The sequence below is a fragment of the Corapipo altera genome, unplaced genomic scaffold (assembly GCF_003945725.1).
Source record: "Corapipo altera isolate COAL_440 unplaced genomic scaffold, ASM394572v1 274, whole genome shotgun sequence".
Classification (NCBI taxonomy): domain Eukaryota; kingdom Metazoa; phylum Chordata; class Aves; order Passeriformes; family Pipridae; genus Corapipo; species Corapipo altera.
In genome coordinates this window covers 1-25,173 of record NW_020885042.1, presented here as the reverse complement: position 1 = coordinate 25,173, position 25,173 = coordinate 1, and the positions used below count along the sequence as shown (strand labels likewise).

The 25,173-nt window shown below is 47.9% G+C and overlaps 1 protein-coding gene across 12 annotated transcripts in view; it reads left to right on the top strand.

The window, feature by feature from the left end:
* The window catches only part of LOC113959484, a 46,534-nt gene extending 21,526 nt beyond the window's left edge, over positions 1 to 25,008 (top strand). The window contains exons 1-8 of one of the 12 annotated variants that reach the window (XR_003531821.1): positions 19,495 to 19,521; positions 19,852 to 19,992; positions 20,541 to 20,645; positions 21,938 to 22,075; positions 22,453 to 23,207; positions 23,302 to 23,451; positions 24,187 to 24,317; positions 24,850 to 25,008. Coding sequence is in view for 1 of the 12 variants with exons in the window: in XM_027668553.1 (XP_027524354.1) it covers positions 20,544 to 20,645; positions 21,938 to 22,075; positions 23,783 to 24,064 (522 nt within the window). In the remaining 11 variants the exon portion in view is untranslated. The other 11 variants (XR_003531822.1, XR_003531816.1, XR_003531815.1 and 8 more) reach the window with 11 other exon arrangements.
* Positions 25,009 to 25,173: the final 165 nt, after the last annotated feature.

The following is a 25,173-nucleotide window of genomic DNA, read 5'->3' as shown; positions in this document are numbered from 1 at the left end:
CAGCCAAGCTGCCTGACAAAACAAAAGTCATCCCATCTTCACGTAGCCCAACTGTACCATAAGAGCTGATGCTGCAGCAAAACCCCCTCCCTCCAACTGGTAACAGACCCCCCCCGTTAGGGATGCAAGGTGTAGCACTGCTGCTCAGCTCCTGGGGCCTGTACGACCGAGGCCTTCCCACCCATTTCAGGATGGGAAGCTAACCAGCTACAGTCATCTCCTCTGCTCACCAAGGTACAGATATCCAGGTTAGCCATGATTCCTCACTGACGTGGCCTTGCTGTTCATGCCTCGATCCACACAGTGAGGATTATGGTAACTTCTAGCTAAAGCTCGTGCCAGTTCTGCCTGGCTCTGCCCCCACAAAATTTGGGAGTTTGTCTTGAAGCTGGTTTTGGTGATGGACTATCAGTGACCAACCATTCAAATAGCCCAGTCCCAGAACAGGGTAGTTCTGCTTCCTGTAGCCTCTCGCTTGTCATGTTGTTTCTCCTGAAGGTCCCATGTCCAGGAGCACTAATCCTCCAGGAATATCTGTTTAAGTTGTCCCTGTAATTAGGTGAATAATGGTGTATAATCTTTAAGGCAGACACCACACTGCAGAAAGCAGTGTGCATTTACAATGTGAAGCCTGCAAGACAAGTTTTCCTTTAACCTACCACCTGATAAGTAGAGAGCTTTAGCACGGCTGTCAGAATTCCCTGAAGGAAAGGCTATAAAGAAGTAGGATTTGGCAAGAGGTGCTGTCATCTGCAAGACTGCCTCTTTGATCCTCCTTACACTTGTGTAATCATGCCAGCATCTCTGCAAAACAGAACAACAGAGCTGCTGCAATAAGGAGATCTCCCTCTCACTTCCTTTTTAACTCTGATGGAATTTTTGCTTGGTGGCTTTTATTTTTGCATAGTAAAAAACACCCTGCACCTCCCTTTCCACAGACTCTACCTCTGTACTGCAGCATTTCTTTTTAAGTTCAGGGGACCCCTGCCTCAAGGAAGCAGTGCTGACTAGGAGGCAGGACACTGCTCTGCAGGTGAGGAGCCCCTGACTGGTCAGGAATCGAAGGAACTGAGTACTTCCCATGTGCTGCTTTAGCTGGGGAGCTCTGCACGGTCTCAGCTCATCACTGTGTGTTTGCCCAGCACATTGCCTAGAAGTGCTCCCCTCCAGCAAAGCAGGGCTGACTAAGCCAGGCTGCTCTCTGGCTTTAGGGGCTGCACCTGGATGCCAGAAAATGAAGAAGAGTGCAGGTGACCTGTGAGATGTGATCTCCAGTGTGCACACACAGCCCAGGCAGTGGGTACTCCATGCCATGCTACAGGTATTTTCTTGATTTCTCACTATATTTTCAGTACTGTATTATGTTGCACAAAAACTGAAAAGTAATTAAAGAAGTCTAGTAGGAAACTTTGTCCTGAAAAGTCACCCCTTGCCAAGATCTGACTTGGTTATGCCAGAAGCTGTGGCAAAACTCCAAGTGGTCTCTTCCAGGGGCTGGCATTCATGTACTGCCAGTATCAACCTTTCAGAGTACAGTCATTGAAGACACTGGTCAGACAACATCAATAAAATTCAGCTCTTTTCTCCCTCTGGTACTCTTCTGAGCCCTGAAGGTAAGCATCAACCACATTTCTGAACCTTTTTGCCACGTTCTTTTTAACACAGTAACTGTGATTTTCCTATCGGTGTATTAACAAAGAAAGTTAGTTGTGAGAAAAGAAAAAAGCACTGGAGGTTTAAAGCATTTGAAGTCAAGAGTCCGCTTTAATTCATGTAATAAAAATCTCCATGTACCTCATTAAAGTACATCCAATACGTTAATAATTCAGTATTCATTGAAATATGTCAAGATTAACAGTATAAAAGTACAGGTGGAATACAGAGTCGAACAGAAATGATTGTTTTACTTGAGACCCTTTGTACATCACAGATGAAAGCTGAGGGAGATAAAAATATATGTACAACTAGCATGTGAGCTTTCACTTCCAATTATGATCAAACTACCAGAACCTTTTGCTACTTATGCTTCACTAGCGTGTTTCTGGTTTTGAAAGGAGCAAACCACGTCCAAGCTACTGAACTATACTTATCTAGAGAGCATGAAATCGGAGCTTCCCAACATGTGCCTTTACAGTCAACATCCACCACATAATTAGCACTTACTTTGAGGACATATGTTTTTAAGTGGGAGCATCTTTGGAACCTTTGAATAGGTATTTTTAGAATCAAACCCAAACCGAATTCGGACACTCAAAACACTGTCTTTATTCTTTGTTGGTATAGCAGCCAGTACAACAGGTCTTGGTTCACCAGAGCTCCTGTAAACTGACACAGTGTTTGTCTTTTAAAAAAACCCACAAGTCCCCCAGTGGCATCTACTAGTGTGGGAATTATGTCCTTCAGAGGATCTTGCATTTTGCACAGCTCTGGATTATGTCTCCCACAGGGGCAAACGGAACACTTTCATTTACCAGTACTTTAAATAAAAGCTGCCATTAAGAAAAGACACAGTGTTAGGCTCCCTTTCCCTTGAGGCCTGCAACACAGCTCAGTGTTCCTATGCAGCAGTTGCTAGAATATTCTTGAACAGAGTTGGAAAGTGAGAGCAAGTACAGTGTTCGTTGTAAACATGGCGTGAATTCATTGACCCAAGGCAGCGGGCCAGGTCCAGAAGTTATCAGTTTGCATTTGACCGTAAATATTGGGCCTCCATGAGTATCTGGATTTAACAGGTTTGTCCCTGACTCACGTATCTCATTCTTTGTATAGTCATTTATACCAGAGGCACAAAAATTTGTCTGGATCAGAGTGGTAACATCTGACATGCGCTCACTTAACCATTCTGTCCTACATATTCATCAGCCCTTTTCCTTCTTCCATTCTCTATTTACATCTAAGATGACATTTCAGGCAAGAGAGCAAAAGAAAAGTTCATTATTCTCTGCAGCACAAGGGCCAGATTCTCCATTACTTTCCACCGTGCCAGATCATGCCAGGGAAATTCATTTGGCTTTACTACAGCACGGGAGGAGCACAGAGCAGCCCAAGTGCTTTGTGCCCCCTCTTTGAGCTGGTTGACAGCAGAAGGTGGTGTGAAAGGTCAGGAGAGGGAACTCAGGCTCCATGTCTTCTCTGCAAAACACAGCCTTACTTTTAAGATTCTTCATTCTGAGCCATTTCAGCAATTACTGTGTGCCTCTTTGTTGACCCGCTGTGGGAGGAAAATACTCACGAGCTGTGCACTCAACATACTTCAACATTGTAATGAGCTAGTACACATCTTTATCAACAGCATATTTCTTGTTTTAATACTTCAATCCTGACAATCCAAAGCATGTCTCTAATAGCCCAGGAACAGTCCCACCGTGAGAGGGACAGTGCAGTGCTCAGCAAGCCTGAGACAGGGAAGCCTTTTCTGTCTCACCAGCACCCACGCGGGCCCTGAGCACCAGCACTCCTCTGACACTGCACAGCACCTTGTGCCAGTGCAGCATAGTCTCAGTGACACACAGGGCTTGGTTTCACACCGGTGGCAGAGCTGGGAAGGCAGAAATCTTCCAGGCATAACTCCTTTTGCCAAAGGGAACTGTCATTGCCCTGTTGGTAAGTTTTCACCTGGGCTGTTGCTGACAAGCCATGGAAGTGTCCAGCCAAGCCTGCTCACACAACTGGACCTGAGAAGGCTTTTGACCTCCTGCTGTGCTTAGATTATGATTTAATGCTGAAAAGTTGGCATGGCAACCAAATGCTTGGTAACAAAACCTCGCGGCCAAGGAAGGGATCCAGAAGAGGGCCAAGCAAAAGCACTGCCCAGCTCTTCCATGGGCAGATCTGTGCCCTACATACACTTTGCTGCTGTAGCAGCAGAAGAATATGTTAGTAATAAACTAGGCAGGTCTGCAATAAATGAGTAGCAAATTTCTCCAAAACACTTGAAATGGACCCTGGCACCTCATTCAGGCTCCTTTTGCTCCATCCACCGATTGCCACGCGTTGCCAGGAGACTGTCTTGCTCCACATGAGGACTCGCCACTGACTGCCATTGTGCTCTCTCTCCACGTCCCCTGTCCCCTCCTCCCCTGTCCTACTCTTGCTCTCCTCAATGACAGGAGTCTGGCAATGCCCTGTTTCTCAGTTCTGACACAATTACCTCTTTTAATCTGGAAGTTTTCAAAAGCTTTTTGGTTTTTCTACAGTGATCAACTGAGCAAAATCCCCAACCCTCACAACTCCAGACTTGCAACAGACAGGCTGGAAACGGGATGCAAGTGCCTTAAAGGGTAGGGCTGACCTAAGGGGGGATTAGTGAAGGACACTGTGAAGACCACCCATTCTGCATGAGCACTGTCTCCTGAAGCCTAAGATATTAAGTTAGGGGAGAGCACTGTCTCCTGAAGCCTAAGATATTAAGTTAGGGGATTCAGGATACGTTTCACTTTTAACTGGGAACTTCTTCTAGGCCATTACAGTATACCCTTGGCTATTTAAGTGTTGCCAGGCTTTTGTTTCATCACAGAGGGCTTCAGAAACCTCTCCTGCCTTTGGGTATTGGCAAGCTTAGTCCCCTGTGCATCAGAAAATAAGCCGTTCATTCTTCAGCCTTCCTGAGGCACTTTCCATACACTCCTAAGGAAACCTCTGGGATATGGACTCGGTATGAGCCAGTACAGCGTCACCGGCCTGAGTCTGCTGGCACCAGTGCCAGTCTCTGACTTCAGAGGGCTGGGCTGTTAAGCAGATAAGTGAAGTTAAAGGCTAATCAGTTCCAGGGTTGGTTTGCCAAGTACTGTGAGCCAAGGATCAGTTTGTGCTGCCATTTGGCATTGTCTTCCCTGGTCAGAACAAACTGAAAGGTGGCAGCCGAGGAGACCACTGTCGTGGCAGAGACCTTGGCACCGAAAGGCTTTGAGAGAATAGTGTAGCCAGGACATAACTGGAGAACACGGTGCTTCATCCTCCTCACAGTTCTTGGAAACCAGACAGAAAATGAGCAGGGATTTTAATGCTCTGTTTGCAGGGACTTAATGACACAGCCTGTCCCTGTGCCTGTGGGGAGGGCAATTCCTTTGCCTGTTAGTCTCATTGCTGTATCCAGACTGAAGCATCAAGTCATCTTGATGAGAAATCCTTCACTGTCTGAAAGTAAATTAAACTGAGCATCCAATGTACATCACCCCAGTGCTTTTTCTAGTTCCAGCATTCCTGTTCTCTGTCCTACACTTCACCATCCCACCTGTTTTCCCTCCCTAATGTCAGAGTTTTCAGGATGTTCCTAGGCAGACACACATCAGCTCTTCCCCCCATGGCATTTAACACGGACAAACCAACACAAAGAAAATAATTTTAATTAAGTGGATTGGCTAATTAGCCTAATCTATTTCATTTCATCAGAACTTCACTGTTCTGTTTCCACTTCACTTGGGCACCATGGGACACATTCCCCTCATTCTTCCCTCCTATCACTAGGAGCAGTGACAAAACAAGTTACATCTTGTTACTGTTTTGAGATTCCACAGTCAAAAAGGACATGGAACTATATGCAGAAATCTTTCAGACACACCAGAGACAGACCACGGGCCCAGCAGAGACAAACTGCAGGTCTCTCGGTGTGTGCAAGGGTTATGTTTGCCTGTCACTGCCTGCCCATCCCTCTCCTTTTGTCTTTGATTAAAAGAGACAAGCCACACACTGACCAGCACGTGGACAGCCAGCCAAGTAAGTGCAAGGAGGTTCACCAGCACACACACATACAGCTGGGCTTTGTTCCGGTCATGTTTACTCGCAAGGAGAACAGTTAGGCATTGTTTCTGTTTGACAAATTGTAACTGTCCAGCTAGGAGAGAGCTAGTTCCAGCTGGTTAGAGCTGTTTGCATTTCTTACCTCCTCCCCCTCCCTCTCCAATAACTTACGAATCCAGCTTACCCAGGGACAGAAAGAACAAGTACAAGCTGCTTATTGGATTCCTTCCCACTTTGAATTGACACTGGCCTCTTTGGCTGCCAGCACAGGAAGATCTTCATGAAGGATGGCTTGAAAGGTGAACTCACACTTGACAGGTGTCTCAAAGACATTAGGGTCCCACACTCTGTCACTGGTAGGAGCAGTGAAGAGAGAAACCCTTTCACGGTCCCCACTAAGAGCTCTCAGCTTGTCAGACATTGGAGAACAATGGACATTTGATAGTGTTGGAGCACAGCCAGGGAACCTCGGAGCTATTTACTACCTAATTGCTTTTTTGCCTCAAATAGCACCTGATGCAGCAGGGACTGGTCATCCACTGTACAACACCAACTGTCAGGTACAACTCTTAATCCCAGTCTCAGAAACTGAATATGAGAGTGCTCTATGGTCAGAACAAAGCCACTCATTTTCTGTTAGACAGAGAAAAGTAATGCCAGAGTGTCAGTGTATGTTTGATTTACATCCTCTTTCCATCAAGTAAATTATGGTGCCTTTTTTGAGACAACTTACTGTTTTAGAAGGACATTGAGGCTCTAGCACAGCAGAAGAAACACCTGTCTCAAGGAGTGTCAGTCTCAAGTCTGCATAGAGAAGAGGTGGCAGGATCAGATTGGTGCTAAGCGACATAAAGACTGTTACAGATCTGCAGAGAGAACCTAATGGTCCTAGAAATTCCTGGCTGAGTGAGCCCTAAAGTCTTGTTCCTAAAGACATTGCTATCATATGAACTCCATATAAACAGATAATTGTTAGCTTCACTGTTCAGTCAGAAAGGTGTTTTCAGAAACTCTAAAATCCAGATTCAAAATAATCCTACTTCTGTTACATAGCATTTCAAAACTGTTTTCCGTTTCATTTTTCCCCTTCTGTAATTAAAGGCCAATGTTCTTTGCCAGAATTCCTCCAAATAGACACACACAGGGAAGTCTTTCAGAGAATAATTTAGAGTTGAACTTGTACCATCATCCATAATTCTGACCTTTGACTCATGACCAAACAGTAGGACTAGAAACTAGAGCACAGTTCATGTGTATATAATGTGTGCTTATATATGTGGTTAAAGCAGTGCACTTGAAGGACTATAAAATGTGTCACAAAATCCAAATGCAACAAACAGAACATGAGCCCTTAAGTTCTTTATCTATTAACCCCACCATCAGTACATAAACCAAGCCTGAGAATGTGGTGTTGACACTTGTGCTGCATTGCATTTAAGGTGCTACTTTAAATCTGTTTGCATGACAACGTTGAGTGCGAGGACTCAGATCTATGTGACCCCTGCTTCTTGCCTTGTAGAAGGGGAAATTGCTCTTGTGGGCGCTGTGAGGGAAGGCATGCTGAGCTTCAGTATGGAGAGCCTAGCCCATACCAGCAGATCTCATGATTGCCCCTCTCGCTGGTTCCTCTAGTTACTAAGAATTCTGTTGATAAAGTTCACTTTATCTGAAGGGAGGAAGTTGCTGCCGGATGCAGAGAGTCAGGAAGGACGGCAACCTGTTGCACAGAGCAGTAGCTTTAGAGGAACAGTTGTGTTCCCATGCAGATGGGAAAACAAGACTGTTAACCATCCATGTGCCATGCCACTCCTTCAGCCTCTGCTGGGCACACCACTCCAGCAAACTGGAAGGAAAGGCCTTTTCCCTTACAACTGATGGAGAGAGAAATGAACTGTTGGGACTCTCTGGTAGCCTGAGCTGACAGAAATAGAAGTGTAAAAATCAGAGGCTGTGAGGCAGGGATTCTTACCTTGCACTGCAGCAGGAATCGTGCCTTTCCCTCTGCTCCCCATATAACCTTAAGTGCTTGGGCTTAGTGATTAGCCAAGAACACAACACCCAGGAGAACTGATAGCTGCCCGTCCAGTTCAGCTGTTGAAGGTCAAGGCAGCTGGAGAAAGCACTGTATGCTCAGGACTCAATCACACCGTTGTGTCAAGAGTCACTCGGGCTATCTTTGGAGGGCACTTGCAAGATTAAGCTGATCTGAAAGAATGTAGATAACCAGGATAGTCCCTTTTCAGAAGTGCTCTGCTAAGTCATCCTTTTTTTGCTCAAGTAGGAGGTCTGAGGGCAAGTGATTGCATTTCCCCTATCAGGCTGCCAAGCTGATATTCATGAAAATTACGCTTCTGACAGATGGCTATCCTCCTGTCCTAGGCTCAGATTAAAAGTGGCAACATCTCAGAGCCACAAAGGTAGTCAGAACCTCCTTGGTTTTAGCTGCTAAGCAGATAATACAGGCAAAGAAAAAAAAAGACCCTTTAAGCCTTACAGTGCTTATCCCCCCCATAACCACTTCTCCTTAGGAGGGCTGAAACAAGCAAACAGATGGAAGGGCAGGTGCCTCACGAAGCCCAAAGACAGGTCCCCCTGTACTGAAAATTAAAGAGGGTTTTTCCGTATTCCAGCATAATATAATGCAGGCTCTTGGCTGGCAGGCAGCCCCAGAGCAGGCTCTTCTGTAGGAACTGAAGCAAGTGGATCAGGATCTTGTTTACAAAGAGCAGCCACTTGAGTTCAGAGATGATGTCCTTGAACCTCAGAAGCAGAGACGACTTGAAATATCCCTAGAGGTGCAACATGCTCTGTGTATCCCAGGCCTTTGTCCCATGCACTTACATCTGCTGCTTTATGGAGGAGAGTTCATAGTTTGCAATGTCAGTTTATTTTCTTAATGCTCTGGGATTAAAGTCCTGCAGGACTTGCTCACCTTAAGGAACCAAGGCCCATCGACTCAGTCTCTACATAGCCAACAATTTAGCACTTGGCCAGCCTCTCAGAGGTCTTATATCTGCATATCCTGATAAGATAAGGATACATCAAAGGTGCAATTAACTCCCCGATTGCCTCTCTGAGCTCCTTTAGCTCTGTCCCTGAAGCAATGCTACTTTGAAGTACAAGGCATTTGCTCCCCACTTACATAAGTCCTTCAGGGAAATCTACCTTGTATTAAGTGCAGTCTGGCTGTCCCTCTGCCAGAGGAAAGTTACAGCAAAGTCTTACCTGGAGCCTGGAGGGAACAGCGTGCCATAATCTCTTACCAGCATGAACAGCCACCCTGATTGGAGGCACAAGTCACCCGTGGCTTGGGTGTCACCTCACTAGTTTCTTGGTCCAATGCTCACCTCATCAGAGCTCAATCTCTGAAGAACAGCATTTTTTCACTAATGTAGAGCAGATCTGAACTTAATCACATCTCTGAACCCCCCTAGTGCAACACACCTGTATAACTGGTAGGCCCAGCTTCTCTCATTCCTGGAGCTCTTGGCTCTCAGCACAAAATCATTACCTTTCATCCCTTCATACCAGCTTGTCAGATGTCCCACGTGCTATTTTATGCAGGTTACAGGGTGCAGGGTGCTTGGGCTGAAGAACAGGAGCTGTAGCCGAAGGCAATTCCTTTCCAGAACTGGGGCACCATCCCACAGCCACTGCTCTTGAGCCATAGTGTCAATCAGCAGCTTCTTTGTAACTGTAGCATAATCTTCCCTTCTTCCCAAGGTCTTGATGTGCTTTCTAGCCAGGACATGGCTAAATAAAGAGACCTGCACAACATTAGTGGCTGTCTTCTGGTCGCAAAGGTTGGCATGTTATGTGTCATCCAGTGCCACGTAAATTCTGTTATTCTGAAAGCCAAGTCACCCAGTTAAGCATGGGTGAAGGGTGTTTCATGCTTTCTGAACTCAAAGTCTCTCTGTACACCTGCACCCAAGAGACACAAACACCTGCTTATCCCAGTGAGTTCTCTTCATAACGATACGCTTCCTGTATCAAATCAAATATCTGGAAAAAATGGCTTAGCAATGAAATCTTAAAATCTGCTGGAAGCCACAGAAAATTTTTATTTTCATCTTTTGAAACCACCTTGATATTCAACTGTGCAGAGAGTTCAGTATTTGAGAGGGCTGGTTTTTAGGTGACAGAGAGGCAGTTGCAGTTCTCATGCACTGATCACGTGGACACCAGAGGTACAAAAAGCAACATCCATCCCAGACAGGGAAGGGAAAAGAGGGGGTAGTGCAAAGCATAGACACGGACCACGTAGGCAAAACAGGAAGCTCCATCTGAAAAGGAAATGCTTCAGTGCTGTCTTAGAAACATTTTGCTATGGAACTCCAGGAGGCTGCAGAGAGATGAGAGAAAAGCAGCTTTCTGCTGATTCAGCAATCTAGAGCTCACGCCCTGCTGCACACAGGCCGTGTTCCCTTTCCCTGAAGAGCTCGTGCTGCTGCTGTTTGAGCAGCCAGAGAGAGCAACCAGCCTCCCAACAACAGCCCCGGACACAGACACTTAATGTCACGTGCACAGGCTGCATGGGTCATTTCAGGGGGTTTCTAGGAGTACGTGAGGCAGGGCTGTAATCCCTCAGTGGCATATGCGCTTCCACTTGTTTGGAAGCAGCTTGTCCAGTGATCAGATCAGGTGCATCACGCAGCACCATTCCCATCTCTGGGCAGGATCCTACACAGGGGAATGCGGTACAATGGCAGCCTCAAAAGCCTCAGCTGATACGTTGCTTCATCAGCAGATTGGGTTCCTCAGGACTCTCAGAAAGAGTCTTATGACATACAGGCTGTAAGATAAAATGGATTAATTGGATCACAGTGAATCTGTCTGAACACTGCCATTTAGAATTAAAGTATTGTTCATCTGCGTTACCTTATTTTAGTGCCTGTGGAAGCAGAGAGGAAGCAGGCTCCTTTTTAAGGGTTAGGAGACCAAAAGTGTGAGTACTAGGGGAAGGTTACAAGTGGCAAGTGTCTAGAGAGAAGAGCAATCCTTGAGTATCAGGTTGTGACATCAGAGAAGTCACAGATATCACTAATGCCTTGGCATGGTCACAGCCACACAGCTCCTTCCTTATGTAACTTAGGATCGTTCCAGGCATTTAGCCTTTCAGACACAGCATTTCTCCAAGCATCCAATGGTACTTCCCGTGGATGAATGACAGGATGAGAATCAATAGGCACTGTTCTTCCTCATTCAGACATCTCAAGAAATAATTGAAACCTCATGGTCCCCAGCTGTAACTGCCCACTTAGTTTGTTAAATGCCAGGAGACTTTTGTGCAAAAGCCAGTCAGCTTCTTAAGGCCAATTTAGATAATCCCATGATCCCTGGGGCAACAGAGGCAGAATTTCCATGTACAAAGATGGCCCTATAGCCAACATCTATGAAGTTGAAAGGCTCTTTGTCTCATGCAACCAGCATCATCTCTGAGTTCTCTCAGAAACCACTGTAAAGAGGGCCTCCCTCCAGCCTCATTCTGTAGAGAGTAAACCTTTTCTGCCCACCGTGGAGGGCTCCTGCAACACAGAGGGCTCACAGCAGCCTAGGCACACACACACACATGCATGAACTACCCAACCTGCTTTTGTTACTGTGGGGCTTCAGCAAAGCCCAGTACCCATTTTGCTGAGTAGTCTCTTTTTTCTTTCTAATAATGGTGAAAGGCAGTTTTCAGTTTGCCGTCAATGGCGATCTCAAAATGACAGGCCAGCGAAACATTGCAGAAACCACAAAAGAGTGTTTTCCTTGGCAGCATGCCCAACTCTGTCATACTAATGCTCTGCCAACAGCTATTGTCCTTGACAAGTGACTCTGCACCGGCAGAACAGGATCCACTGCAAAAGAGATCTGCCCATGTGCTACACTGCTCGCGTCTTCTGAGCCTTTAGGAAGGCTGAAGTATCTGCCAGCTCTGGAAAACTCACATCCCCTGAAAACAGCGATTTTGCAGAGCTCGGGGGCAGTGGTTTGGTATTGGAAAAGAGAACCACTGCCCAGGAGAAGTCAGCTGCAGAACAGCACTAAGTGCACCCAGAAGACACGTGGGCCTGACAGACACAGCAAGACACAGCTGACTGAGGGACAGTGAGGAAAGGGCACTCACACTCCGAAAGGGTAGGCACTCAAGTGAGCAGACCAGGCACTGCTCAGCTGGCGTCTTTAGAGGCTGGCTTAGGGCAGGGGGTAAAAAGCACTTTGGGGACCACTAAAACACCCTGTTTTGCCAACATTAATATCCTGTCCACGTTCTGCTTTGTTAGTGCCCTCTCATTTGTGATGAAAGAAAGTACAGGTTCCCAAATACAAGATTGAAATTTTTTTTTCAGTGATGAACAAATCCTTCTTTTGTTGCAGAAAGTTTTTCTTCCATTTAGCTGTGTTTTCTGGTTAATAAATGCTTTGTGGTGAAGCTGTCAGCCCTCCTGAGTGAAGCAGGGCACTATATGAACTGCTTAAATACTGATAGTAAGAATTTTCCTTTTAAGAGAAGGAAATGAAAGAACACAACTACCTGAGTGTGCCCAGCTTGTGCTTAAGAGTCAGAATGTGCTAAGCTTGAGGTCATGCCATGTTATAGGCAGATCAGCAAGGGAGTTAGCAGGGCACCCATCCATGCTGTGCCGGCTGCTTCCAGAGATGGGGGGAGATGAAAAGTCAAATGGTTCAGTCTCATTTGCCTTTCAGCCGACAAACTTTCTAGCCCTTTGTCTCATCCACAGAGGAATCTCCCCCCGTCACTTTCATTCTGCTTTAAGACAGGAGAGGGAAGGACACATCTTCCTCTCAGGCACCTGTAAATCTTGGAACACAACACTGTGTCTGTTTTATTTGTCTGTTGATGTTATTGTCCCTTTCTTATTTGGGATATTAGGCAAACCTTTTCTCTGATGAAAGAGCAAGAACACTCAGTGCATATCTGAAGCAAGAAGATAAAAGAAAGGCTCCATAAATGGTTTCGCTCTGTTTTTGAGATAGAATCTGAAGATAAAGTCTGTGAATAAGATCTGAGTTTATGGAAATGCGTTACACTTGTGGACTTTAAACAGAAATCCATGATTGCTCTGCTGTGACACCTGTAGCTTTCGGTAGGCTTTACACAGACCTTTTCCCTTTTCATACTTACACCAGGTTGTGTTTCCTTCCCACCCCAGGGGATTGCCTGTGAGGCTTCAATAGAGTAATAATTTCTTTTCATAAATTGAGATAGCGTTACCATTTCTGTAGCTGAGTCACCTATGCATGAATGTAGCTTTAAAGACACAATTTTCAAAAGTGGCTGGGGATTTGAATACGCAATTAAACCAAGAGAAACTGAATGGCCCAATCCTCTGAGGGTGCTTCAGAAAAATCTCTTGCTAGATGTAGCAGCTTAATAAAGATCTAAAGATACGTAAAGACATTTTCATCTCTTTTTACTGAAAAATCAAGGGTTACTTCCACACAGTGGAAACTTGATAAGCATTAAAGAATATCACAGACTCCCACAGAGGCAAATCTTATTCCATTCCTCTGGACTACAATCTGGTTAGTAGCCCTGTTGTTTCTTTCCTGAAGCATGGCTGGATTCTAGGGCTAGGGCAATATATCTGCTGCATTTTGGGGCTGCCTTTCCACAGGCAACATAGAGAATGGAACGTCAGAAGTTTGCAGCATCCTGTTTGGATGCAGAAGTATTCATCTAGGTCAGGTGGCTTGGTTCAGGCTCTCACCTCTGTGTTTCCTTTCCTGTTCACAAGATTAATAAGAATTGGTACTAGAACTCTGACATGAAAGCTGTCAGAGAAAAAGTTTTTTCAATTTACAGTTGTGTTTGGTGCAATAATTTTTTTTTTTCATTTAGTCCCTTGGTTTATTTCTTTTAGAACTGCACACATGAACTTGGTGAGTCATCTGGTTGAGAAGCATGGTGAGAATCAGAGCAATAGCTGGGGGGCTGTTCTGTTTATTGACAGGCTGTATTTCCCTTAGCACGAGCTATAAACAACAGATGACTTAGGGAAAGAAAATTTGTGGAAGATGACCGATATTATATATGTAAAGGTTGTCTATGACAGAAAACAGTATTTGCACAAATTCTGAAGCTCACACCATAGTAAAGGGTTGCAAAACACATCAGTCTGGTAGCTCCTTGATGTTTTCCTAGGCCGAATCTGTGCAGTGGTTTGGCTTCAGTGATAATGCAATCCAGATGTTGGCCTGCAGGGAGCAGAATACTTACTAGGCAGAATAACTGCCCTTTTTTCTCCGTAATAAATTGACCAGATTGCCCCCACCTTGTGAGGAAGGAACACACTGCCGAACAGCAGCAACTCTGCAGGAAGCTCTACATCTTATCAAATGGCTCACTTAAACAAGTTGCTGACACCCACCCAATAATGACATCAAGCTTTGTTTTTGCCAAGTATTCATGGTGTGGGAAAGGGGGAATCGGGATTCATTTTACCTTACAGGCTAAAGTTTCCTGCAGTCTGGTATATTCACTAAGCAGGATGCAAGTTGGGGTGATTTACTATGACAGGCTGTGCACGCTGTCAGCAGCCAAGTGCTTAAGGGAGGGGGAAGCTTTGGGATTTATTGGCTGGTACAGTATCATATCTAATTGTTAAGGAAAACTCCTTTTTCCCAGAAGCTGGCTAGCTAGCATGATTCTGCACCTGTCAGCTTCCTACAGAAATGGGCTTTTGCTGGAGATCGTTCCCTCAGAGCACTCTAGTGATGTTTACACAGTTGTTAAATGCCTTCACACTAAGTCCATTCAGGAATGAAACTGGGAGCTGTATCCTGGTGCCCTGATAATTCAGGTAACTGCTTCCTTGACACTGCTTAGCATCTGGCTTAAAGTGGACTTTGCTATAGAAAATGTGAAAGTACATAGACCTATGTTACTGGAAAAACCACTGCTAAACCTCTTGACAAACATTTAGGGGGATGGGCAATAAAGCAGCAGGAGTGGAAGATTTTTTAAGTAGTCTGAGACTTGGTGTAGAGTCTTTTGTAAGTGACCTCCTTTTTTTTTTATGTGCAGCTCAGTGCAAAGCTCCTTTCCCTGGCTCTTTTATTAGCATAATTATCTTGTCTGGGGTTCTGTAAGTTGAAGTTAATTGACAATACTGGTAGGCAAAGCTGTTGCCTCAACAGGGAGTGTGTATAGGGAGAAATCCAAATCACACTCAACTCATAGGGAGGATATCTCTGTTAGAGTACAACCAAGAAGTTGCAGCAGGAAAATGCAGGTAGAGTGTTAATCTATCTTCCCCACCCCCTGTATAGAGATTTCAGCCAGTTTCTAGCCAGTTGTTTCTTTTAATCTATCCACTGGGTGGAAGGATTTTTGTCAAGGTGGAAGCCAGACCCATGAAGAGAAACCTATCACTGATTTTTCAAGTGGCTTCTTTTGTTTTATTAAATCTTGTGCTGAGTTAAATACAGCAGCCCTTGGTACAAGGGGAGGTAATTGTTCTACAAAGCTGATCTGCAGGGAACTTAGTGGAGATGGTTTTTAATAAAAAGCATCTGGAAGGATTCCATGATTTGATTCAAAGGCCACCCCACTGAGCAAGGCTCACGCTAAAACAGGAGGGTGTGGATTAAGCCCTGCACTGCCAGGTGTGGCCATGAACGTGTTGTCCAGTGACAGCAATTCTCTGGCACCAGAGCACTTCAGTATTTCAAGATGGGTACCTGCCCCAGCAAGTCTGTCCCAGCTCCTGCTGGGCATACTTTCTGGAATGCTGTGAGGGGCTTCCCTACAGGCAGAGCTGCCCTTGTAGGTGCTCCTGGTTCGTCCACCTGTCCAAAGCAAGACGAGACACACCTGTCAATGCCTTGCTGTTCTTTATGTTCAGGAGGTGCTTACGGGACCTGCCAGCAGCACTCTGGGGACACATCAGGGCTGTTTGCAGGGCTGAGCAACACGGCTCTGCTGGAAAACTACCGGAACCAGGAAAGACTGTATTGCCTAGGTGGAGATGGGAAGGTGACAGAAGTTCCCTGAGCAGTCTTTTGTGGAGGTAATGGCTCGAGAAGCTTCTCCAGCCCTTGTTTCTAAGTAAATGCTCTGGTTTGATGCCAGTTTAGGTGCCACAGCAGTGCTGATCCTGTTCCTCATCTGGTGTGACAGGCATGAGCTCTGTAACTGGCTTGCTGCGATCAGGGGAGGCACGTGTTCGTTGTAGGAGCTCTCTCGGGAGAGAGACTGGAGCCTGGATCTGGGAGTATTGTGGAGCTTGGCAGACAGCTGTTTCTCCCACGTTGGTGCAGTGCCTCATGTTCCATTCCCAGCATGTTTCTGCTAGTGAGGTGACACCACCTGCTGCCAGCCTGCAAAGCTGCTTCTTGTCTCGCCTGGGCTGCAGCCATCTGCCAAGAGCCTGTGCCAAGGGTGTGCTAAAGCTCAGGCAGGGAGATTCCAACAGGGCACCGTGGGCTCAGTTTGGTCATAAATGTATTCCCACATCTGGGTGGCAAGGTTGCACACGGGGTATGTGTTTACATAGATGTGCTGAGTGCCTTCATGAAATCCTGACTGGATTTAGCCATTGGGAGGTAAAGGAACAAGTACTCCTCTGCTCTGCACCTGGTCTAGTATTTTGTAGAAGATCATAAGATCAGTAGCAAATAGGAGATGACTTGGTCTCCAAAACCCAGAGACACAAAATAATGCCAACCAGGTGAGAAAGTGGGAAGGTGTGGAAGACTTCGTGAGTTTTTATTGCAGCTCTGACAGATTAAAAAAAAAAAAAGGCTCACATGACTTCTCCCACCACAGTGACAGGTATTTCCCTTCTGTGATAGCCTGGTAGATTCTGGGGGGTTCTAGAACAAATGACTGGAAAGGGCTGCTTACCAGCCTACATCCTTAACTGCCAAAGATAATGATCAGAGTAGCAGCAACTGAAATAACAGCGAGGCATGAGATCAGAAACAGACACTGATGCGTGCTATAAAAACAGACAGGCAACAAGGAAGCTCCGAAAAATTATTATTATTTCTGGAGAATTTCTGTGAGCGTAAACACCCAAGCTTGGTCCACCTGTGAGAAGCAAAACCCCACCCACCTCAACAGCTGGGTACAAAGGAGTTGCTGCAGGGACAGGACTGTGGGGTGGTTTTAACTCATCTCCATAGTCTGATTTATGCTGCCTGCAGTCATGCATTGCCATGTGCTTGCCACTTTGTTGTGACTTCTACCTGCAGTTTCAAAATCTCTTTGTAAGGTTTGGCATCTCTTTTTGCTCTGATAATAGATTTATATTTGGCAAAACCAGCCTCTGACAATTTTTAAGCACAGTTTAGCCAGGCCACAGCATGTGGCAAAATAACTACCAGCGACTGCCTGAAGAAACTCGTTAAAATAAGCAGCTGTTTATTCTGATGCGTAATTAGAAAGCAGTTAGAGTGTTGCAATTTTACACTTACTTAAACGTTTAAGAGCTTCGCGAGGTAAAAGACAGTAAACAGGGGAAATGTGATAGTCTTGTGCTCATTTAGAGCTTGCCTTCAGGTACCTCCTTACAGCTTGTCAGCACTGGGGCTGTGTGGAGCTCAGAAGTGGGACTGCCTGAGAGGACAAACAAGCTGAACCACAGGACAGTAACGCTTGTGGGGCATTTCTGTCTGGTACTGGAACAACAGCTGCTGTTCTAAACATCAGTTGCTGCTGTCATTAGCCTGTGATCCCTCACTTTTTGGATTTTTGACCTAAATGCTGATGTGTAAAGGTGAACATATTTGCTTTAAAAAAAGAACTGTAAAGTTCTTGGGTTTGGGGGGTGAGTGTTGAGTAGTAGATGTTTGTAATTATTTCAGTGGAATTAATAACAATGAAAAATGGTGCTCTGAGGAGGGAACCTGCTCAGACTCACCTATTGAGGCTGAGGTTTTTTTCTTTTTTTTTTTCCTAATTTACTAAAGGACTAAATTTTTAGGAAGCTTGTTAGAGTTAATTGCCTGTTAGAAACGTAAGGTTGGTGGCCACTCTTATGGTTTGACTGGCAGTGCTTTAAACAGATCCTATCAAAATGAAGCAGTGCTTTCATTATAGCTGCTGCTTTTAGGTTTTAATGAAGCTTTGTTTCCTAAGTTCATTAAGATACCAACTGCAATTTATTTTCTAAGGAAGTCAGGTCCAGGGATATTTTAGGTTATCCTACAAAAACTCTCATTTAGACAACAGAAATGAAAACAACTATGTGCAGAAGTGTTTGCCCTAGGTCACCTGAATTTAGCTTTGTTATCTTACAGAGGTAATTTCCTTAAGAAAGTCTGATTTATAATGGAGACCTTCACTGGTGAATGTATGTAGCTAAAGCTGTGTATATGTACGTATATTTGCAGAATTTCCAAATAAGTCCTGATATGAGGGTACAGCAGTATTAAATGCAGTGATGCCAAACTCGAAGAGGGAAGGAAAGTCAGAAGGTCCCAAAGGATACTTCATCACTGTCTGAAGGGGTCTGCAGCATCTGTCTATGCTTGATGTTCCCTGAGGACTGAGTCACTCTGCCTCTGATCACACCAGTCTCTGAGCCAAGACTAGAAACCAGCAGCATCCTGAGTAGTTAACATTTAACGTGAACACCAAAAGGAGTGAGGTGTAGGAGACAGCAAAGAATTCCTGTCAGTATTTGGAGTTTGTGAGAGCTACCAGATCTTGCTGTTCCCTGATGCTTCAGGTTAGCACCACTTGAGAGAATCCAGGTAGTGAGTGAGCTGTGACCATGACAGCGATAGCACTGGAGTCCTTCTGAAGGGAAGGGGTTTATGCAGTGAAAGTTTTGTAATCACAGGCATCTGTTGGTCAGAGGATATGTTTGGAGCAGTGTGTTCCCAAGCCGTGGGGGTGCCCAGCACAAATCCAGTGGCCCAGGCAGAGATTGGGCAGTATCTGGTCTGTAATGCTCTGTGTTGGCACTGCTGTGTTAGAACTGTGCCACGAGCCAGGCACAGTCTCCTGGTGCCCAAATGCTGCACAGCTGCAGCTGTCAGCAGGAGAGTGGATTTCAGCCTCGAGGTGCCCAGTGGTGAGCGGGCAGGAGGCTGCGGTGTCAGCCCGGCACAGCCCTCGGGACCTTCCCCGGGCCCGTGGCAGGGAAGGGGCAGGTCCCTGCTAACGTGGCCCTGCTTCCAGTTGGGCTCCGGGGCTGAGCCGGGGACAAACATCCAGGTCTCTCGCCACAGGGAACAGCGGAAGGAAGCCCCGTGTGCCCAGCTGGAATTAGAGCAGGTGCACCCTCCAGGACTGACTGGCTCTGATTTCTCTTCCTGATTTCTCTCCAGGCTCCGGAGGGGCACGCAGCCCCCGGCACGGGCCACGCTGGGCTCGTTCGTGCTGTGCTGGATGGGAGGCTGTGCCCGTCAGACCCACGGGTGCCGGGGACCTTCCCGGAGCCGTGCAGGGGACAGGGACAATCCCTGATGGAGGTAAAAGAGCCCCCTTTTCCCTGAGGCTCTGAGCTTCCCATCTCAGCTGCTGCAGTGCCCCGTGGGCAGCTGGGCTGGGCTGGAGGGGTACTCGTGGTGTCTCCGGCCGGGCCGTGCCCGCGGAGCTCCCACCGCCCTTCCCCGGCCCCAGCAGCGCCCGCCGCGCTGAGGGAACGGGGGTCGGGGCCGCGCTGAGGGAACGGGGGGCGGGGCCGCGCCGAGGGGCGGGGCCGGGCTGAGCGGGCGGGGCGGGGCCGCGGGGACAGGCGGGCTGCGATTGGGCGGAGGCGCTCGAGTGCTGATTGGGCAGCGCTGCCGGCCCGCGGTATAGAAGGGCCGGCGGGGCAGGTGCGGGCGGTTGTGTGTGAGGGCTGAGGGTGCGGCCCTGCTGCTGCCCGGGCTGCGGAGGGGAGAGCGCCTTGGCCGCTGGGTTTATGGACCGGGGGAGCCGGGGGGCGTTTAGGGGCGCGTTGTGCTGGACGGCGGGGGCCGCGTAAGCCCGTTACCTGCCGGGTGCCCCCGGGGGAAGCCGTGGCAGGGCTGCGGGGCTGGTGCTCTCTGGGTGTCTCAGGGATTGCCTCGGAATCCCAAAGCCTTTCCCCGTGCAGGGTTACGAGGCAAAGACTGGTCTCAGTTTCTTGGTGCTACATTGATGCTTTTTGCTCCTTTTCTGTGCAGTTGTGCCCTCAGTTGGGGCTCAGCTCAGTTCAGTGCCCAGCGGCTGGTGGAGTGTGGCGAGTTGTGCTTCCTGCCGGGCGGGAGCTGCCTTGGGAAGCTGCTCTGTACCCACGGCTGTGCCGAGCCCGGGAGTTCACACAGGTAAGGGCAGGGCCCGTCCTACCAGTGAGAAGGGGATTTGGCTGTGGGAGGATGGAATAGAGTGTATGCCTGTTAACTCCGAGGACAGCCAACAGCTGGGAGAGACCCCAAGCAGATTTGGTGCCATGAGAGCAGCTTCAAAAGACCTTGAGTGTTGGAGAAACGTGCAGGACAATCGGTTCCCTTTTTTCAAGGAGGCAGTTGGCAAGGATGGGGAGTTACTGTGCTCTGTAGCAAAAATAGTCCCCTTGGGATGTCCAGGGTGAGGAAATGTTGGCCACGTGTGGGCTGGAGCAAAGGTGTGTGGCTGCCTGTGTGTGACACCCGTGGGTGTGCAGGAAGGGGGTTCTGGTGCCATTGGAGCTGCCAGGGAGCCAAAAAGGGCACAGTTGTCTGAAAAAGGTGAAAGCTCTGTTGGCCTCTGTTGACACCTGCACCAAAGGAGATGCAAATTTTCCCCCTCTGGTTGCAGACTTCACAAAGCTCCCAGGAAAGGAAATTTTAAATTCCAACTCACCTTTATGCTAAAGGTTTCCTTGCTCTCTCAGCAGGATGTCGAGTGCCACCGTGTCCCTGAGGTCACCCTTTCTGCTGTTGGGAGAGCACGAGGTGGATGGAGAGGATCCCCAGACATCTGCAGGCACAGGGGACTCGTACAACTGCGATTTTCCTACAACCCTTGTAAGATAGACTTGGAGGGTACCATGGGTAATGTGCCAGCTCTCCTGGTGGAGTTTTTGTCTTCTGCTGTAACTGAACATAAAGAGAAAAACTAAAGTCAGGTCTGTTCTGGAGTGTTACACTTCTGCAAAGCTCCTTCCCTCTGTTTATTTTCTGTTCTGGAAAGCACAGTCTGGGATTCCTGGGCACTTCCTATTAAATGATTCTCTGAAAATAATTTTGTACTGAAAGGGGAAAGGAGCTGTCTGTTTGAGGTCAGATATCCCTAATCAGAGCTCTATGTTTTTCACTCAGTAAGCTCTTAAAATATCTGAGAGTGTGTGGGAATGCCTGGCTTCTAAAACTCACCAACTGAGTCTTAGGGGCTTCTTTGAAGAGCTGAGTTCAGGCAGCAGAATTGGCCCCCAGCAGGGACTCTGTGCCTGCTCTCCCGTGGCTCCAAGGGATCTCCGGGCCTTCATGCCGGCACCGAGATTTTCTCGGGAAGGGCCTCAGATCCCCGGAGCCATCTGGGACACAGGCAAGATCCCCCTGCCTTTAGAAATGAGGCCTTCTTGTGGCTTCCTCCCCGTCCATGTTGGTGGGTTCCCAAGAAGGCCTCTTGAAATGCCTTTTGGGCTGTGCATTGAAGCCTTGGGAGCAAATTTGGCCCCTGGAGGGACAGTGCTGTTGGTGCCCCCCGGGCTGGGGCACCCCGAGGACTCCAGCGCGCACCGAAAGGATTATTCGGGGAGATCCTCGGGGTGCCCGGCCCTGGGGAGCTCAAAGCAAGGTCCCTGCAGTGGATTCAGGCATTGCTGAGAGTATCCCAGGGGTACCTGTCCCTGCTAGACATGGAGCTCTCTCATGGGCTGTAATTGGGTGATAAAAGTGGTGCTCCAAGTGCCAAAGAAGGGTGGGATTGGGATTAAGGAATGAGCAGTGATGGTGCAATTGGCTGTTTTTCTCTGGAGTGTAATGGTAAGAGCTGCAGGAGTGCAAGGTGTGTGTTCCAGTCCCCAGCATTTGGTTTGCACATGTCCTGCTCAGGCACAGGTCCAACTTCCTTGGTCCTTAACCCAAGAGAGGGAGAATTAAGGACTGGCAATTGGTGTGACAGGGGTTAAATTGGGAAAACATTGGGTAATTCCTCAGTTTTGCCCAAACCTCTGCTAGGAAGAGATTAAGTGGAAAAGTTGAGGCAGAAATGAAATGGAAAACTGCGGTTATTGACCCTGTAATTGCTGAAACTAAATGTGTCCAAGCAGCAGCTCTTGTTGTGCAGGGAATAACTCCTGTCAGCAGCAAGGTCCCGACTGAAGTGGCAGCTGCAGTTGTTCCTGGTGTGTGGGCCAGTGGAATTCCAAGAAAATGGACAAGGGCAGAACCTGTAAGAATTACCCCTAAGCCAGAGTCTCTCCTGGTAAGGCAAACCCAGTATCCTTTAAAATTAGGAAGCCAAGCTGCATTGGTTCCAGTAACAGCTAAATTTGCTCCTCATGGTTTGATAGTAGAATGTGAATGCAAGGACCTGTAAAGAAAGGAAATGGGAAAGCTGATTGATTCCTGGGAGCAGGGGCTGACAGACAGTGGCACTGGGTGTTTGGTTGTGGTTGGGAATGAGCAGCTTGACCTCCCCAGGTTTGTCTGTGCTGGGGATGGGTTTGGGTCCTGTGTGGCCACAGGTCTGTGCAGCAGCTGGAGGCTGGGCAGGTTTGGGGGCTGTGGTGTGCCAGGCTCCTGAGTTTGTTGTGCCTGTTTCCTTTCAGTGTCCCTGCTTGTCTGTTGGTTGCCCTGCAGGCAGAAGAGCCCAGGCCTGAGCTGGCTGAGTGTTGGTGTGACCCACAGTGGGTGTCCCCTGCCCTCGGGACAGTCTCCAGAGCTCCCTTTGGCATCCCCTGCTGAAGGGTGGGAGCTGCCCAGAGCCAGCAGCATCCAGCTGGAGGATCCCGGAGGATGCAGCTGATGTTGTCTGGGAGGTAAGAGGTGGGGGTGCAGGAGCTGGCAGGGGTGTTTGCAGGCAGAGGGAGGGCAGGAGCAGGAGAATTGCAGCTGCCAGCAGCTGGGTCAGTGCTGGATGGAGTCGGGGCTGGGAAAGGGCCCTGAGTGTCAGGGCAGGGGAGAGCCCAGGGTGGCCCTGGGAGCCCTGGGGCTGTGAACAAGTGCAGTGGGCAAAGGAATGGGCACTGGAGAGCTGGGCAAACAGCTGGAGGAGTTACAAGGGGAACCAGGAGACTGGAATCGAGGAGCAGCAGCTCCGTGTGTGTGTGTGTGTGTGTGTGTGTGTGTGTGTGTGTGTAGAACCAGGTGTACTGCAGCCCTGAGTGAGGTGGGAAATGAAACTCGGGAGGCTGGGAACGAGTCCCCCAAACTGGTTAAAGTGGGATGGACTCTTCCCAAGTGTCTGAAAAGCTTTTCTTTAGTGTTGCTTTATCAGTTGAAAACTGGAGTGATTGTCGAGGTGTTGGCACTTGTTTTCCTGTGTCTTTGGTGAGGTGTTGACTCAGTACCTTTCCTGGAGCTGTTGTTGGATGAAGAGGTGCCCCAATTGACCTGTAAGGTCCTGGTTTTCTTCCCTGCTTCTCCCGCCTGGTCCAGGAGATGGAATTCCAGTGCTACAGTCTAGATGGGTTGTGGTGCTTGCAAAAGGAGCCTTTGTGCCTTCAGGACAAGTTCTGTTGCCACTGGAGCTGTTGGAGAAGTGGAGCATTGGCAGTGAGAGGTATGGAATGATGTTGTTCTGGCACAGATGAAATGAGCAGTGATGGTGCAATTGGCTGTTTGCTCTTGAATGTGATGGTAAGAGCTGCAGGAGTGCAAGGTGTGTGTTCCAGTCCCCAGCATTTGTTTTGCACATGTCCTGCTCAGACACAGGTACAATTTCCTCGGTCCTTAACACAAGAGAGGGAGAATTAAGGACTGGCACTGTTAAGGTGATTGGTGTGACAGGGGTTAAACTGGGAAAACATTGGGGAATTCTTCAGTTTGTCTATTTGCTAAACTTACCCAAAACTCTACTAGGGAGAGATGGACTGGAAAAGTTGAGGCAGAAATGAAATGGAAAACTGGGGATATTGACCCTGTAATTGCTGAAACTAAATGTGTTCAAGCAGCAGCTCTTGTTGTGCAGGGAATAACTCCTGTCAGCAGCAAGGTCCCGACTGAAGTGGCAGCTGCAGTTGTTCCTGTGGTGTGGGCCAGTGGAATTCCAGGAGAGGGGAAGAGGGCAGAAGCTGTAGGTATTACCCCTGATGTGGGATCTCTCCTGGTAAGGCCAAGCCAGTATCCTTTAAAATCAGAATGCCAGACTGGATTGGTTGCAGTAACAGCTAAATTGGCTCCTCCTGGTTTGCTTGTAGAATGTGAATGCAAGAACCCTCCAAGAAAACCAATGGCCAAGATGATTGATTAGTGCAGGACCTGAGAGAACCACCTTGAATGACAACCTCGAGCAGTTTCCAGTCTTGGATTGAAAAGATGGCCTTTGCTGCATCTCCTGGAGCAAGGAAAGCCAAGAAACCTTTGCTTTTGCAGGAGAAAATCTGGAAAGCGAGAAGGAAGAAAAGAAGCCATGTGACTCCTCCTGAGCCCCAGACAGCCCCTGAACTGCCTTCCTGGGAATGGTAGGACAGGGTGGACTCTGGATTGCTCCCTCTGGATGTGTGGTAAGACTGTGATGCCAACTTTCAAGAACAGCCTGTAAGCATTTGCTACCTTGGCTGGATGGTGCAAGGGCAGCCTTTAAGCAGCTAAAGCATTCCCTGAGGAGAGCTCTGGGTCTGCCAGATGTCTCAGAACTGTTGGAAGCATTTTTGGTGGGGAGGGCAAAGAAAGGACAAGGTGTGCAGTGACCCCCCTGACAAGGGACTTGCAGTTCATGGCATCCCTGCAGGTGAACTTTGTGGGCTGTTCCCCCTGTAGAGCAGGTGATAGTCCCAGCTACAGTGATGGGAAAAATGGTTAAAAGAGAGCCCCAAAAGCTGGAAATTATCCTGGAGGCTCTTGGCAAACAGAGTTTCCTGAGTTCCCTATGAAAGAAGGACAGTGATAGCTTTTGAGTGCCAGTAGATCCTTTTAATAGATAGCCTTGAGTGTGTCCTTGTTGCACCAGTAGGCCTTGTGCAACTCCCCATATTCCAGGAGATATACACATTAAAGGGAAAAATGATCCTTTCCATACTCCTTTGTTGGCTTGAGGCTCTCCCCTGCAGGAACTCCAGGAACTCCTGGTGCCGCCTGGGCCGATGGATTGGACGCCCCAGCCCCTCCGTTCCTGCCCAGCCCCTGGGGCCGTGTCGAGTGGTGGCACTGCCAGCCCCTGCAGGTGAGGGGGAAAGGGCCTTTGCAGGTGTTGGGGATCACATTTATAGCAGTTGACATTGCAGAAAAGGACGTGGGGTTTGGTATTCTTGAGCTAAGAAAGCTCCTTTGGATTGGTGAGCAGAACAAAGTGGATCCTTCAGAATTCCCATGTGTGTTTGTGTCTCAGCCTGTGTTATGATTCAGGGCTGTCAGTTGTTG